Raw genomic sequence first — 18,147 nt, 5'->3', positions numbered from 1 at the left:
ACACCAGTGTTAATTTACATGTCTGAAATGAAAGTATTATCTTGTTTCCCTCTGAAGTTCTTTAATGTGACTGAAGTACAGCTATTCAGGTGGGAAAAGATGTGAAAGTGCATTTTCTTACTAATTAGGTGTTGCCTTCTTGCTCAGAGTATACACTTAAAAGACTGCTACATAAGTAGCTTTAACAGCAAATCAATACTGCAGCCATGAAGCCCACAGTGAATTTGTAGTGTTACAAAAATTGTACCCATTCTTTTAATTTTTAAAAATCTATTCCTTTTTCTAAAGAAAAAAATATGAAGAAAGTTTATCTGGAATAACAGCTGCATATGAAACATGACAAAGGCTAGAAAAAAAGATTTTTTTAGTTAAGACTTTGCTGCAACTTGTTACACTGTTTTTCATATGAAAAATACTTGGGCCATTGAAAAAAGTAATCAAGTTTTCCCAATGGCTCAATTGTTAGTAGAAAAATATATCCCCATTTTTGTTGTGAAGGCGTAAGATTATTTGTGAACACTGGTATTTTTTCTGTATGCTGTCATCTTGTGATCTGCCTACGTATACTTGGAAAAAAAAGTGTAGGTTCATGATAACTTGTTATTCAGATTAATCATGTTGTCTTCTGATTTCTATATATGACATGAAGAAAAAAATCTAAAGCCTAGAAAACATCTAGAGGAATTATGAATATGATATGACCTGTAGGACAATATAGAACTACCAGCAGTTCTTCAATGTTAGCATGCTTTTGTATTTTTCTAGTATTGCTCAGTGCAGTGGACCTTGCTTTAAAGCTCATTTGATAACTTAACAAAAATCCAAAAATTGCAGTTAAAGAAATTAAGAACGTTGTATTAATCAGTGAAGTTATTCTTGGAAACAGAACTCTTTGAATGTCCCCTTGTGCTTTGTGATACAAATGGTAAGCAAGAACGTGGAACTAGAGTACTAGCAGAAATTAAATGCAGTTTTCTATATTGCTTTTCTGCACACAAGGCCAGATTAAAAGGTCTATTAGTGCTCTTAGAGCACTATTCCCTTCCATTATGTTGATTCATCAGCCTGTGAGAGAGGATCTCCTGGTAAATAACTTTCTGGCAGCACTGCTGACTTAGGTGGTAACTTTTCCCCATGTAATTATTGACTGCAGAAATGCTTCACAGAGAGTCCTTCAAGGACAGAAAAATAATGTCTCGGTGAGTGGGATAATGACCAATTGCCCAAGCAGCACTTCTGGGTGTTCAGCTGCAGTCAGCCCTGGATCAGAGGTCTCAGCTCTCCTCCCTCCTGCCCAAATGTGCCCCAGAGGGGGAAGGCCGAGGAGCCCGGGCATGTGACTCAAGTGTACAGCTCTGACCTAGAGCACAACATCACCAGCAGATGAATTAATGATACAGAGGGAGCTGGGACTGCTGCTGCGAGTGAGCAGGGCAGGAACAAGCAATATGAGCAGTGCATGGACCAGCTTTGCTGTCAGAAATACTGGTAGAGCAAAAGAGTCATGCAGACAGACTGAGATGCCTCTATTTTAAATCTTACAAGTTTATCATGTACCAAAATATCATGAGCATTTATATAAAATGCCATCAGTAGGATTTACAAAACAGTCCCACTATTTCTTTTAAAATGTTTCAATTTCAAGACCTTGTTATCATAATGAGCATCATCCCTGTATCAGGGAGAAGTGCCTGCAGGGGAAACCCAGCTACATAAGGGAGCCTCAGAAGTCTGAATTGAAACCAAAATAATCCCAGTCAGTCTATCCCTAAATTCAAGCAAAAATTTTGGATGAGTTGATCAATTTTACCATTGCTAGTAGGATTATATAGACAAGTAAAAATAAGCCTTTTGAAGGCTTCTCAATAGCACCTCATCTGCTGTTCACAATTTATTTTAGTCTAAGTGAAACCATACAGGAATTGTACTATTATTTAACAACAACAACAACAACAAAAAAGACCACTTTCTTTGTATTTCTTTTTTCTGAGAAATTATTTTCATTAGAAAAAAACGCGTTGTGCATATTTGCAGAGTGATGCAATATCCTGGGACATCACTGAGTTTTCATCCTTCCTAAAGAAAATGTGACCTTTATTTCATTTATTTCATGGGATGTCAGGGAAATCAGCCTTGCACAGCATTCACAGTTAGCTTGGACTGACTGGGGGTTTAACTATCAGTACTGCTCATTTTGTGCATTCTGATTGCAGAAGGAGCTGCAATACAGGTATTGTAGCATAATTTACATTGGAGGGAACCTCATCTGATTAAACTTTATACTCAAAGCAAGCCTAAATTCATGATAAATTGAATTAGGTTATGTCATTCAAGCTCTGACATACTTGGGACAAATAAAGAGTTTGAGTTTTGTGATATATATACTATGGAATTGTGGTGTGTGTGCAAGAAGCTCCTGTCTGCAGCTTATAACCTCTATTTCTAGGTGTAAATGGTGAGAATATCTTCAGTGTCAGCTAAAAATCTGGTCTTTCTTACATTGAGCTTAAGTAATTACCAGCTTTATATCATCAGCAAGAATATAACAAGGATTCTGTAGAGGAAAGCGGTTACAATAGCTAAGCTTTAAACACCTCATTTACAAGTCAGCAGGGAGTTTGCTTCTGATCTAAAGTGCAGAAAGATTTCTGAAACCTTCAGTTTTACTTTCAGCCTTAGCTGAAGCCAAATGTTTTCTGAAGCTCCTGCAGAGGCCAGGGAGGAAAATGCTCCCAGAAACTGTGTTATGTATGACAGTTCTGTGGATGCAATATGGAATATTGCAGTAGTTAAAAATTAGAAGATCATTCATTGTGGCTAAAATTGATGACATAGGTTTTTTGTTTGTCTTTTAATGACTGGCAATAATTACTTACATTTGGAAAATTTATTAGAGCATCACCCAATTTTATCTTTGTGCCTCTTTATATTTTTTCCTTGAATTTTATTTTGCTGGCCAAATTTATCTTTGTTTTTCCTCTTTTGTTAGCTGCTGTTGTCTCCTATATTTTTTACTTGCTGGTATTCTTTCTCTGCTTTACAATATGGATAGAACACTGACATTGTTGCTTAATTACTCCAACTTGACTGTTATTCCAGTTAATGCCTACATTAGCTCTAATGTAAAGTTTTGCTAATTAGATTATTTATTTTTCTTTCCCTTTTTGGAAAACTTTCAAGGGTAATTAGTGGGAGAGGGAACTGCCTGTTTCTTTCCCTTTGTCATAAACAGTATCTCTGTTTGTCAGGTATGGCAGATGGTGCATTCATTTTGATTCATTTGTAAACTTCTTCAAATGTACATCTTTAAAATTCTAGCTTTAAAACACCTTTATGAGCATTTTATTTTCTCATGAAATAATACACACCTATGAAATGAGTCAACATCCTCAATGACACCTGAGCCCAAGACAGTATTTCCCATTCCACTATCCCACAGCAGCCTGCTCTAACCCAACTTCTCTGCTCCCTCTCTAGACAAGGTATCATGGGCTGAACATCTCCAGCACTGCCCACTGCAGCAGAGCACTTTACCCACTGACATTTGGGCCTTTTTTCACTTCTCCCCATCCCCAACAGTTTTGTTCTGCTCCTGTGAAATTTCTTCATCTTTTTCTTTCACTCTTGTACCATTCACAATGATCAGATTTCAGCTCTTGGCTGCCATTTCCTGCCTGCACAGATGTGTCCATGTGGGCAGTGTGTACAAAGCTAAAGCTGGAGTGCTTGTGGATCAGCAGGTGATCCCTGCAGATTTACCTGCCTGAAAAGGACACAGGGCAAAAGAGCTTGTGGCCACTCCAACCTCCCTGCTGCAAGAAATCTCTGGGAATGCCATTTACTTTCACTACCTAAAGGGAATACAGTCAAGATTTTGCAGACAAATGAGCAACTGTGGGGATCTCATTTTGTTGAAGAAACCCCACAAACCCACAGAAAATCTCTCACTCTTCTCGTAAGACTTTAAGAAACTTTTTCAGGGGTGCAAGGATGGGGGGTGGAGATGGAGGTATTTTGGGGAAAAGGATGAATCATTCTAGATAATTTTTTGAAAATCAACCCATGTTTGGGACTTAGTAAAACTTTTCATAATAACCTTTTAAACAAAGAAAACTGTGTTTTGATTAAGGCACAATTTACCTCTGGTCCCAGAAAGCATTTACTAGAAAAGCAGAGCAGGAATAACTAGGAAAAAGGTGTGATTTCAATTTTAGGCTGCAAGATGTCTACTAGATGTCCTATAAAAATTATAAGTGAAAATTTAACATCACTCCTTGTAAAATAAAAAGATTCCCAGAGGCAAATGAAAAATATCATTTCCCATGGACAATTTCGAGGCAAAATTCCTTGAGTGTGTTCTCTTTTTTCTTACAAATCTGTTTGTACAAACCCAAATGATTTTTTTAATGAGATATGCAAGACAGAGAATTAAAATTTTTCACTGTAGTGAACAGAAGGAAGCTGTACTTCAGTAAGCATAGATTACAGTTTGCTTAAAGACTAGAAATTAGGTTTTATGCACCCTTCCCTTAAGAAAAGTCTCCAGTGAACTCTTCAGTAACCTCATTTTACTTTTTCAAACACATAAAAATTGAGTTGCAATAAATTGTGTCAACTTGTATTTGGCATAAGAGAGCATGAGATAAACTTGCAACATGAGAACACTCTTTTAATAGACTCTTTTAGGTTGCAAGGAACTTCTTGGAATCATTTAGTCAAAAAATTGTATTACACTGGGAGTAGCTACAGCAGGTTGATCTCAGCTCTGTCAGGGTGGGATTTGAACAGCTGTAAGCATGGAGACCCTACAGTTTCTGGGCAAGTTGAAACTTCCATTCACTCATTATTAATTTTGGAAGTTTGCTTTTTTTTTTTTTTTTTCCCCAGGAAAAACAATGCACAAATTAATTTAGTTTTATGTAAAATTCCCCATGTTCTGGTATCTATCCTTAGATCCCTGGAAATGCGTGTTCCTTCTCTGGATTGTAAAGCAGTTCTAAAAACTGCTCAATACAAAAGCAATTATTCTTTCTAAGTAATTAGTACCAAACTTTAAGATCAATCTTCTGGTTATAATTTGTTTTAAAAGACTGCTCCAAGTTTATGCTAATTATATTATATATTATATCACTCACTGTTATATCACTCATGTGATAAAGGGCATTAACATGGTGTTTTTAACTCTGGATTTCCAAAAGCAATATAAACTAAACCCTGAACCTGCAGAGCTTCAGTGCTAAGGATCATGCCTGGTGAGCAGCCTGTTGGCTTTTACCACAATGCTGAACATATGCAGAATTGAAACCTGTATTTAACAGAAGTTGTCTCACAAATAAGGAAGCGAAGACACCTGATATTTTTCAGACAAATCTTAAACTTCTGAGTTACAGTCCAATTTAGTAAAATTTTAATTAGTGCTGGTGAAGCAGCTTTGGTGTGGGAGGTCACACAGCTCAACTATAACTGCAAAAGAACTAAGGTTATTTTGAACATGTTTACAATCAAAGGAGCTGCCTGCTCTGAGCTTTACACAACTATTGATAGTATGGTTAGACCCAAGTTAATTACATGTTATTAAAACCTAACTCTTTTTCAAAAGACTAAACCACATCATAGATTAAATATTCTCAGCCAATCTATTTTGCTAAATAAATAAATAACATAATCAAAGCTAAATAACATGGGAATATTCAAATGTAGCAGTTAAAATAGGAATCCTACTTACCGACAACAAAAATGATGTTTGATTTCCTTAGATCTTCTGAAAAATCTAAAATGAAAATAAAAATTCTTTAGTGGCAAGAGCTACTAATTTTAATGCCAGCTACTTACCACACTAAATTGTGTAACATTCATGTAAGGGGATCTGATTTTCACAGATTTACTTTCTGCTATAAAAAATAGATATACTTTCTCCATTCCAAAAGCAGGTATTTTCTGTAAGCCTATTAATCTCTCCATTTCGTAGTTGTCACTGCAGATATGATAAAGACATTTTACCTGAAAATAGACCTTGCAACACACATCAGTTCTTCAAAAAAAGAAAGGAGAAAAGAGAGAAGCAGATTCATTTTGATGTAATAACATGATGTAATTCCTCCTTAGAATTGAGGCATAAAGTTCACAATATAAATCACCTGCAGTTTCTACTGCACATATTATTACATTATAATTGCTATAGAATCTTGTCCACCTCCCATTTATATTTTATACTTTCTGAAATGTAGTTCTAAATTCCTCTGAGACTCAAATTCAGCAAAATAATAGCCATCTTAGCTGAAATCCAGGCAATACACTCACCAAAACTACTGTATGTATTACAGCTTTGTCTTTAACTGAAAGTGTATCTTTTGAAAAAGCAATTCCTTCTGGACTGAGAGCCAGTCATTGCACTGATTATACCAGTACAGAAGGTGATCTTGCACCATGTGAGCCTGCTGAAATTTTATTACATCTTTGAGTTAATCATTTACAAGACACATATCTGATTTTGTCAATCACATACGAGACACCTCATACAATTTTGGGGTTTATTTTGTGGTGTGTAGATCTCTTATTACAAAAAAATTATTAGCCATTAAAAGTTTTGCCTTATCCTTTCATTCTTCTTAGACTCTTAGCACCTTGTGCTTTCCAAGGAGACTTTCATAACTGCCAATTTCTGAAAACACCTATGAAATTTGATGCTGAAAATAATAATAATTTTCTATTAATTTTGGATCCAATGGCCAAAAGAGTATAGAAATGTCTTTACAAACTTTAAATTTCATTCAAAAGAATTCACATTATAAAAATCCCTTGAGGCATAAAGTTCACAATATAAATCACCTGAATTCACTTTACTTTCTAAGTAACTATTTAAATAACGGGAAATCAAAGATTTCAAAATTAAATGGCAATTGACACTGAAAAAGAAACTCACCTCCTGTGCTCTCATAACCAGAAAAACTTGACTGATCCTCCTCCTGTTAATCAAGCAATTGACAAATTGAAATGGATATTCTACATAGTTTGCATTTCTTCTTATATCTGCTTATCTGTATATCTTAATATGTATCTCTCAGTTTGAATCTATGTTGAGATATGGTTTACAGTGTCACAGAAATGCTGTTAGTGCTGTTGCAGTTGCTAGAACACAAGCACAGAGGACCCAGGATATCTTGAGATGATTCACTATCCCATATAACGAGTGGAGTTCCTCAGGGCTGGAAACGAGGACTGGTGTTGTTTAACATCTTTGTTGGTGACATGGACAGTGGGACCAAGTGCACCCTCAGCAAGTTTGCCAGTGACACCAAGCTGTGCTCGAGGGAAGGGATGCCATCCAGAGGGACCTGGACATGCTTGAGAATTGGGGCCATATGACCCTAACAAAGGTCAGGGCCAAGCACAAGGCACTGCTCCTGTGTCAGGGCAGCCCCAAGCACAGTAACGGGCTGGGTGGAGGATGGATCCAGTGCAGTCCTGGGAAAAAGAACCTGGAGTCACTGGTGGATGAGAAGCTCCACATGACCCATCAATGGGCATTTGCAGCCCCGAAAGCCAACTGTGTCCTGGCTGCACCAAAGGCAGGGTGGGCAGCAGGCTGAGAGAACAGATCCCACCTCTCTCCTGCCCTGTGAGACCCCACCTGGAGCCCCACCCAGCTCTGGGACCCAGCACAAGGACAGGACCTGCTGGAGTGAGCCCAGAGGAGCCCACAGAGATGCTCAGTGCTGAAAACCTCTCCTAGGAAGACAGGCTGAGAGAGTTGGGGCTGTTCAGCCTGGAGAGGTCTCTGCAGAGACTTACAGCAGCCTCCCAGGACCTGAAAGGGGCCTGCAAGAGAGCTGGAGAGGGACTGTTTCCAAGGACATAGAGTGACAAGGGGGAATGGCTTTAATCTGAAAGACAGTAGATTTAGATTAGATCTTGGGAAGAAATTCTTCGTTGTGAGGATAGAGGCCCTGGAACATGTTTCCCAGAGATGTTATAGATGACCCATCCCTGGAAGTGTTCAAGGCCAGACTGGATGAATGTTCAAGGCCACCTGGTCTAGTGGAAGATACCCCTGCCTGCTGGGGGTTTGGAGCAAAATTATCTTTAAGGTGCCTCCCAGCCCAGGCCATTCTCTGCTGTAATACTGGTTTTGTGTGGAATGGCTCTTCTATGTCCAAATGCACAACTCCCACATGATATATAAACAACCAGTGTGCATCCTGAATTTCTCCTGAAGTCACTATGGTATGATCAGCTGTTAATAGTGAGAAAGCAATATTGGAGAAACTTCTAAAAGTGAGCTATAACATAAAGATGGTATTGCTCTTGGATCTCAAATATGTTTACCTTCTGAATGTAACACATGCTACAGGTTGTTAAAAAGGCTGAACTACAAGGAGGGGCTACACCAGGGAAATGGGAGATGTAGCATGTTTTTTCTCCTGAGATTTAGCCACTTAAAATTATTTTGTCACTTACTGTATATTACAATCAATGAGAAATTACAAATACTGGCCAGCAAGACTGTCAGAATGGGAATTCTTTATTGTTCTGGTAAGTGAGAATTATATACATGCTGGACATAGTCTAGGTTATGAGGCGTCAATATCCTCACACCAACAATGCTTTAGCCTGGTCTGTAAAATATCAATAATAGCACTGACAATAACACATCCTCATGTGACAGTATTACATCATCAGTGCCTAACATCAGCATGAAACATGTTATGTGAGTCATCTCAGTAGCATATGGCTCTCAAGCCATAGCTTCTGGCAGCACAGCTCTCAGAAATAGCCACCTTTAAATGTGTAGAGCTGCAGGAGTAGATGAAGTGACATGAACTGCAAGGTGATTGGAATGGGTAAACTGCTGCCCACTGTAATTTGCAGGGCTCATGCACTACCCTTGCAGGTTTTTCCTACATCATCACTGAAGTACTCTTCATTAGGCTGAAGTACTATTACATAGGTTACACAAATTATTTTCATTGTTTGATTTACGGTAATTCTCAGCCCATTACACTGAAGCAGAAGAACTGCCATCTTAGAAAAAGAAAGCCGTCATTTTCAAATGAAAGATTATTCTCTTTCCTACATTTCAAGTGACAATATTAACTCTATGTCCGTTATTTTTGGATGTAATAATACAATAAAATAATTGACCCCGCAAAGCATGTATTGCATACAAAAGGCTTAATTTTAGATTCTGCTTCTTATAATGCCTTTGAAAGTTTACAGATCAAAATCCTTTTAGGCACTAAGTTTAGAGTAAAATTCCTTTGAAAATCAGGATCAGAATTCCAAGCTTACAATCAAATTAAAGAATTGAAAGCAACATTACTTCTTTCAAGTTTTGGTCTTGTTCTCCCCTATGATTGCAGAAACTGCCTCCAACCGGTTTTTGTGCTGATCTGCGTGAAGAGTTAGATGTGCTGCTTGGTTTGAGATCCCTTGCAAAGAGTGACAGTCTGGCACCCTGTTTAATGCAGTCCCGCGGTATTTGCATTTGCAATACTCATTTCTGATGGAGTCTTTCTAGCAAGTAGGTCTCTAAACTGTGAATAGCTTGACCTGTGTCAGGCTGAACACACTGCTCTGCCTCCTTACCAGAGTGCTTTGGAAAATAACTGCGGGATTTAGCAAGTGATCACATCAGGCAAAGTCCCTCCAGTTAGAGAGCAAATGGTATTTGACACCACACTGCCATCAGCAATTCAGTGATTTAGCAGCAGTCTCTGTACTCTCAGTATAGCTGTTTCCATATACTTGAAAACAAAGTGAGGAAGATAACATCTTGTAATGAGTTCCAAAGAAAGATGGGTAGTTTGTAAGTTCAATGCCTTTGCAGTCAAGTTATATCTCCAAATATTATCTGGAAACATACCCATCAGTGCAACACAGCTGTCTGTGAAACTACTTAAACAATATCAACAGTACATTAAAGTAATTGCTAAATAGAGAACTTTGCTACCTGTAAAGAATCACTTATTTGACATTTGTCTTTGGAGTTGGAAAACACAGGCTTTTGACTGCCATTTTACTTGTCACTTATGTTGTAATTAGTAAATATCTGACTGGTAGTAGATACTTCATTGGTTAATGACTTTTCAGTTACTGTCATTGCTGGGTTGTCAGGTAAGTCCACAGAATCACAGAATGATGTGGGCTGGAAGATCATCTAGTTCCAACCCACCTTATTTCTGTGCTAACAAACTATGACAGTCTCAGCAAATAATAATGGCACAATACAGAATTCTTCAGAAGTTTCAATTTTGCTGCTAATGAACCAGTAGTCTTAAGGCATATCGATAAAATAGATTTAATTTTTCAGTCTAATGAAGGGACATTTTCTTCATTAGGACTTAGTGACAGCTGTTGTGAATGTCAGTTACCTGAAGAAATGAGAAAACTTTCCTGTTACCCATTCATAACCTCTGCTCCAGTCCTTGCATGCTTTAGTTGGGGTTTTGTTTGTTTGTTTGTTTTTAACATGGAAAAGAGTTCTCCCTTATCACCTCATTGTTGTTTGAAAGCTTCTAGAAAAGAGTGGTGAAAAGTGCCTGATACATTTTATTCAGATTTCTAACAGATATAACCAGAGTATCTCCTCCAAATTCCCCAAAGATGGTAAATAATCACAGATAAAGGAGAAAAGAGGCAGTAGAATGAGACTGAATTTAAAATACAGCATGAATGCTGCTTAGAATTATGCTCAATTTTCAAGCTTGAATTTGAGAATGTAAATATTCCAAGGACTGTTTCAGACACAAATTATTTAAACAAATAAAAATTACATATTTCTTTGCTGGTTTTATGCAAGGGCAGTGCTCCCTGGGAATAGATTTTATGAGCCATACCATTAAATTTGATTTATACTTCAAATCAATTTTTGAGCCTGAGCTGCTTTCTGCAAGCTGTGTTAAAGTATGCCTGTGGAAAGCAGAAGTGGCTGTGCTCTGACCTCCTCTGCTCCAGAATTAATAAATAAGGTAAGACACAGGAGGAATACCCTCACACTTCAAGGGGTGTTTTTTTCCATAGAAAGACAAATTTTCTTATATACCTCATACTGCTCAGCAGAGTGGAGTTATTTGTGTTAAAAAGGACTAAAGAAATTAAGATGAGGGTACAGAGCTAATGTTTTTCAAGGTGATTTTTGTTTGTTCAGAATGCATACAACTGCAAAAACATCAGTGTTCATAATTGCATCTACAAAATTCTGACAGATGAGAACACTGTGATTCCCGTTTAATTCTGGGTTTCTAGCAAAGACAAAACTCTGTGCCATTATCTCTAGTGAGGACAGGCAGAGGGAGCTGGGCATGGTCAGCCTCGAGAAGAGAAGACTGAGAAGGGACCTAATGAGTATCAGTCAGTACCTGAAGGGAGGTGTTGGAGGATGGACCAGGCTCTGCTCAGTGGTGCTGGGCACGGGGACAAGAGGCAACAGGCAGAAATGGATTCACTGAAGGTCCACCTGAACAACAGGAAGAACCTGACTGTGCAGGTGACCAAGCACTGGCACAGATTGCCCAGTGAGGTTCGGGAGTCTCCCTCACAGGAGATATTCAAGGGCTGTGGGATGACCCTCCTTGAGCAGGGAGGCTGGACCAGATGACCCACTGCAGTCCCTCTTGCCACCTTCCCCATTCTGTGATTATTCTTTTAAAACAAAACTTATTATCAGTTCTAAATACAATAATAATAATAAAAAATTATACCTATTAGTTAGAGTTTAACCCATTTTTAACAGTCCCAAACCAAGATCAAATTACCTAGCTTTTAAATTTGGTTGGTTTTTTTTTCAGATTTTGCATTCGTGTTCTTCAAGAACATCAAGAAGAATATCTGTAGGTAGTTTAGAGAGGAAAAAGCCACAATCTATGTGCTATAGTTTGGGGGGAGTTGGTTTTTGTTAACTTCTGTACATGTTTATAATGACAAAAATGCATATGATTACTAAGCATGAAACTGAAAGCAAAATCTATTGAGTTTTGTATTGATTTCCAGACACTGGAAAAAATTTCAAAGAAATTACCTCTTAAAGGCATCAAGGTGTGCACCCAGAATACACCTCCCAGGAGGGTAGCAGCAGTTTGCATCATCAGAGCACTGTAAGAGTGTTCTGGTAAACCAAACACCTCATTTGCAATTTTAATATTAATTTGATTTAAAAGGCTGAACTAGAGGGGTCACCATTATATATAACTTGAAGAAGAAATTGAGCTTGATTTTTAAATATATTTTAAAGACATTAGAGACATTTAGGAACTATATTATCTATACATAGTTTCTATCACTGGCTTTAAAATAGTTCTATGACATATAGTATTCAGTCAGTTTTCAGTTAGATCTGTATTTTTAGAAAGCTTCCAGTACCTACAAAATTCTTTCTGGAAATTATTGCTCGTTTTCCTTTGGTATTCTTGTTTTCTGTAAATCACCATCACTCCTTAAATTACTCTTCTCTATGAAGAGCATTTATGCTGTTTGGTACAAATTCTCCCAGGGACAATATTTTTTTTTTTTTTTTTTTTTTTTTTTTTTTTTACATCAAGCCACTGCAGCAGAGAAGTGAAGCAGGAGACCTCCCTGTGTGCTTGAACTGCAAACTTGGTGCTGCTCAACTCCTATTTTAGACAACTGACAACAATCCTAAAGAATGGATCCCTCACATCAGACACCTCAGCACTATATGCAGAACTTCTCTGCCCTGACATCTGCCTTCTGAGAGGTGAAATTCAGCCATTTGGGGTTTGGTTGTTAATGGTTTGGTTTCGAGTTTTTTAATGTATGTACGTTCTGTCGGTTATTTTTTGTTTTTTAATCTTTAGATAAGAAAGGCATTTCTGCAGGCCAGTCTCAACTCAGTTTTCAAAAAAAGATCTTAGCATGGAGAAGGACAAGAATAGAGTGTTGCAAAAAACCCTCCAAACTCAGTGTGTGACCTCCGATCCTATGATTTGCTGCTATTCAGATAAAAATTGACACTTGTACTCAAATTTTGCCTCTCAAAGACCTTCTCTGCTTAACATTTGACAAGCATATTCAAGGTTTATTATTAGGGAGTTTTATATATTTCAACTTCTGCAGTATTTCTAAAAGACTTCTGTGTTAAGAAGGAATTGAGTATCTGAAGAAATAGTCCACTGATTTGAGATGCACTGCTGTGAAGGAGTTCTAAAACTAGGCCACTTTTCACTCTTTATGACTGGTATTTAAGCCCAAAATGACTAACACTGCCTGCACAATCCTGGGATCCATAAGGAATAAAAAAAAAAAATAGGAAACATATGGCTTTCTGAAAATACATAGGGGATTTTTTTTTATTTTACAGTGTACCAAGATAAACTCCTTTTCTGCTTTGATACAATACAAATAAGTGATTTTAAGAGCAGTTTTTTATCCCATAGAGTAAAACAGCATCTTTGCAATTACTGCAGTTTTATATGTGTACGTAAAAATATATAGGATGTACTTTAACAGTGATCAAGATGTATAAAAGTAATAAAAAGGCACTTCATTCTGCATTATTTTAAGAAATAGGAATTGTTACTACAAATGTTTTCAAGAAAGGGTTTTAGTAGCTGTCTTTGGGGATGCTGGGCTATGTGAACAGAACCAATCCACAGCCCCAAGTAAGACCACTAAATCTAGGAGGCAGAGCAGGCTTAAAATACACCTTCACATTTCTCTATCAACTTTTGGTAGAAGAGGGAAAGTTCTGCTGTGGATCCTATTTGCATCACCTGTGTGGGATACCTGATATTCCCCAAGGATTATGCAAGTTCTCTGTACTGTAAAGGTAGAACTCATAAATTTAGCAGTGAAGTTATATTTTGTTCATGAAGGCATAAAGCCTCACTTTGCCAGGGGAAGGGCAAACTGGTGTGAGGAAAGAAGGTGCTGCTGCCTACAGCAATGATGGTGAGGTACTGTAAATTGTAATGCTTTTACTACAGACACTTCCACAAGCCACAGGGAAGCACTTCATAATTTACTGCAGAATTATTCAGTGAGGCATAAATGCAACATAAATTGAAGAATAATTTTGTCACTGCTGTTTAAATCTCCAGTAACTTGAGCACACCATCATTTTAACTGAATCCTTATGCCCTGTACTGTCCACCAGAGCTGCAGGGAGAAACTTTGGGTTCAAAATTAGGAAAGAGTTTGAATGCAAAGAATTCAACTAACCTTTGCAGTTTAGTCTCCCCTAATATAAGTATCACCAGAAAGTAAGTCCAAATAACATCTGTGAAAGAAGAAGCAAACAACTGCTTTTGGCATTTCACAGAAAAAAGTGCAGGTTGACTCTTCGGGTTTTTTTGCCCATTCTGCCATGGTTTGCATGGGGAAAAATAAAGCAGGAGACTTTCCAACTCATGCCTTTATTACAGTGTACAATGGTGATTTTGAAAGAGAAAAAAAATTCTTTGCGTTTACAAAATTGTTTTGAAGCACCAAAATACACATGGTTTGAGCTTATTCAGGAAACATTTTGTAAGGCAAACTGTAGTACTTTGTTTCTATAACTGCTTTTTTTTTTTAAGCATTTAATAGGATAGTTTCCATGGCAACATGAACTGAACAGATTGTTCACTGACTTCAGTACATTTCTATTAAACATCTTTTCTCTGTAGTTAGGCCTGCCTTTCCAGCTCTTTCATGTCTTTGGATGCTTATTCATTTTGCCTTTTTGCAGATATCCTTAAACTAGATTGTACTCCACCTTTAACAAAAACAAGTGTTGAGAGAACAGAGTTTTACAACCATTCTCTGAGTATCCTCTCATTTTCTTTTCTGTCCCTTATTCCTGTTTTAATCAGTTTCCCTGTACAACCAGAATCTGTAATTCAAATAAATACAACTTTCTATCAGAAAAAGAGAAATGGACATGGCAGAAATGTTCAGCATTAAAAGATCAAATGGCTTCTGGATACTCTTGGTCATTTTACTAAGACCTGTAATGTTTAATGCTGCACAGCATGTTTGAATAAAACTGCTGTTACACCAGAAGTTCCTTATATTCTCAAGTAAAAAGAAAGCACATGATTAATATATGATATTCTAATCTGACTATTTAAGATATAGGAATTGTTAATTAGAAATTCTAATTAATATATGACATTCTAATCTGACTATTTAAGAAATAGGAATTGTTACTACAAATGTTTTCAAGAAAGGGTTTTAGTAACTGTCTTTGGGAATGCTGGGCTATGTGAACAGAACCAGTCCACAGCCTCTAAATCTAGGAGGCAGAGCAGGCTTTAAGAATTTAATTAGTGTTTATCTAATTTTAACAGGTACCTTTAGAAGTCTGAATGAAAATTTCTCTTGCTAATGAAGGTGTGCTGTTTGTAGTATTGTAATGCTAACCCCAAAGTATTGCGTCTGAAGGGTTAAATAAATTACTTGGATTGAATCTTCAGAGTTGGGAAAAGGGAGTCAAAACAAAGTGACAGCTGATAGGAAACACAGCAAATGGAGGAAAATTATTTAAAATGGAGGTCTTTGGTTTAACCCACAGACCTTTAGTTAAATGAGGCTTTCACTTTACTCTTGCTCCTCAGTTGTATTAATATTTGTGTTCTGCCTCTGCATTGAAAAGACTCTCAGGAACTTTTCATTATGTCTCTTGAATATTTAAGTTTCAAGCTATGCTAACCAGTCAGGCTGGAAATATTGTTATAGTCTTGGTAGCAATGGAGTCTGTTTTGCATCAGTTCACTAAAAGCTTTCCTCCTGCTCTCCTAAAGCCTGGATTCCTCAGTGCTTTGGACAGGAAACTACACCAAGCTGTAAAATGAATTGTAACTACAAGGCAACAACTTCTAATTGAAGAGAGCCTGGCTCCTTTTCTTAGAATGAGTAAGTGTCTTTCGGGGCTTTTTTCCTCCACTTGATTTTGGTTTTGCTTGTGAATTTTTCAAGTGTCACATTTCTAATTATAAAACATTCTGAACTTGCAGCAAAACTTGGGTTATTCAATTTTTTTTCATTGAGTTGATTGCTTGTCATTGCTGAACAGAAAACCTTTATTTTTTCTTTTTTTTTTTACATCTACATTTCCTGTTCTTTGATACATTTGGGAGAGGGGGCAGAAAAAAAAAGAAGTCAATCTCTTCTTTGCACATACGATTGCATTTATCTAATTGCATCAGTAAATGCTGTATGACACTGCAAGGGCATGGAAATCTCTCAATTATGAACTGGTAACTCCCTGAAAGGCACAAAAATGTGTTTCCATGTTTGGTAGATGTGAGGGTGGTGAGGCACTGGAACAGGTTGTCCACAGAAACTGTGGATGTCTCATCTCTGGAAGCATTCAAGGCCAGGTTGAGTCAGTCTCTGAGCAACCTGGCCTAGTGGAAGGTGTTCCTGCCCATGGCAGGGAAGCTGGAACTAAATGATCTTTAACATCCCTTCCAATCCAAACCATTCTGTGAAATTTGTGACCACCTGTTCCAAATATTACTAGAAGCTAAATACATTTTTGAGGATTTCACTTGAAGTTGACCTAATTCTCACATTTCCCAAATTCTAAAGTTCTGTAAGCACTTGTACAGGACTGTATCCATTCTCCAGTTGCCTGACAGTGTCTTTTAACTTTTTCTTTAATTATGCTAAATATTCCTCAGGCTATTTAAGGTTCTCCTGAAAGGCTTGTTTTCATGAGAAAACAATTGGATGCTCTTTTCTTCTGGAACTCTTTGATATGATTCACTGATGCCAATTCTTCAGTACTCCCTTTTGGCCTGAATGCACTTGAAATAAGCCAAATGGTAGGTTTCTAATTAAAAATCCAATTGTTAAAAATAAAAACTTTCTGATCTCTAGAAACAAGTGGGCATTATATTGATAGTCTCTCTGGCAAAGTTGGGAAATAGAATGGCAAGTATAAATGAATACAGTGAGCATTAAAAACCTTTATCCCACTTGAGAGTATTCCAGCAGCAAAGAAAAATCCTTATTAAACCAGACACTAGTCCTGACAGCAAGTTCTGCAAATGGAAAATACTCTTTAAAGTTGTAGCACTGAGAAATGCCTGGCCCAAAATATATTCCTGAAGCCCTAATATGGGTTAAAAAGCCTGAAACTAAACACATTACTTTTCTTTTTTGTTACCCAATCGTCATGAGTAGTGTAATCATTATTCCAGAAAAGGCTGTAGAGATTGCTAAGATGTGAAACCTTAGCTGGTGCTTCCATAAGGCATTCTCAATTAGAGTTACTCTCTGCTTAATTTATTTATTTATTTCTATTTTTCAGAAAAAATGTATTTCTAAGTAATTATTTAAAATTATATTATTCCTTTTATAATAAAGGATTTCACAGATCTGAGACAAAACCAGAAAAGCAGTTATTAATGATTTGGAGAAAAGATTAGGATTGTATTTTTTTTTTTTAAAGGGTATTTCCCTCCTGCCTTTCAGTGCTGTAGGCACTAAGTGATTACAAGTGTTCTAGTTCTTGAAGTATCCATGCATAGCCAGTAGAAAACAATCATCTTACTTTTAATTTAATTACATAAATTTAATTGAATGATAATTCATCAAATGTACAATTCAAAGCTCAAGCTTTCTCTGAGTTGTTTTAAATTCAATTTCCCCTGCATACCCTTCCAGAAAAGCCAGATCTTAATTTGCACTAGTGTTGCTTTGCACTGTTTCAGCAAGAGGTATCAGGTGTTTCTGAGAGCACTTGGCCCTCCTACATGAGCAAAGCACTGGCTGGAACCGCTCCTTGCTCCTGCCTACCAGTAGGAGACATTATTCTGGCTTAGTTTACACTGGAGATTTTCCTGGCTCATTCCAAGAATGAGAAAATGCAAAAGTATCTGTGCAAGTCCATTTCTGCTGTGCCAAGACATGCATTGCCAGCTGTGGCTTTGTCTTCTCTGTGACCCCCAACTCCTCTTGTTCAGTGACTACCAAGATGTTCCCCTAAAATTCAGCCATTTTTAGCAGCTCAGCTGTGTAAGGTTGCTTGGAAACCAGCCTCCTTATCCCCCATGTTCTCATGACAGATTTCCTATGCAATAACATCACTGCATGACACATTTGTATCCAGACACACATTCTTTTTCCACTTGAGATTCTCTGAGTAAAGGTTGTTGATGCTTCACACAATTCGTAAACAGCATGTGGTAAATCACTGGAGTATTA

General features: G+C 37.3%; 1 protein-coding gene across 1 annotated transcript in view; it reads right to left on the bottom strand.

Moving 5' to 3' along the window:
* Positions 1–18,147, bottom strand: part of AK5 (adenylate kinase 5) — an 83,705-nt gene that overhangs the window by 17,322 nt on the left and 48,236 nt on the right. The window contains exons 9-10 of the mRNA XM_030279536.4: positions 6,923–6,965; positions 5,726–5,770 (exon numbers count right to left, since the gene is read on the bottom strand). Coding sequence (XP_030135396.2) covers positions 5,726–5,770; positions 6,923–6,965 — 88 coding nt within the window. The remainder of the gene's footprint in view (positions 1–5,725; positions 5,771–6,922; positions 6,966–18,147) is intronic.

Source organism: Taeniopygia guttata, chromosome 8 (genome assembly GCF_048771995.1).
Source record: "Taeniopygia guttata chromosome 8, bTaeGut7.mat, whole genome shotgun sequence".
Lineage (NCBI taxonomy): Eukaryota > Metazoa > Chordata > Aves > Passeriformes > Estrildidae > Taeniopygia > Taeniopygia guttata.
Note: the sequence above shows the minus strand (reverse complement) of the source record. Positions and strands in the feature narration are given on the sequence as shown.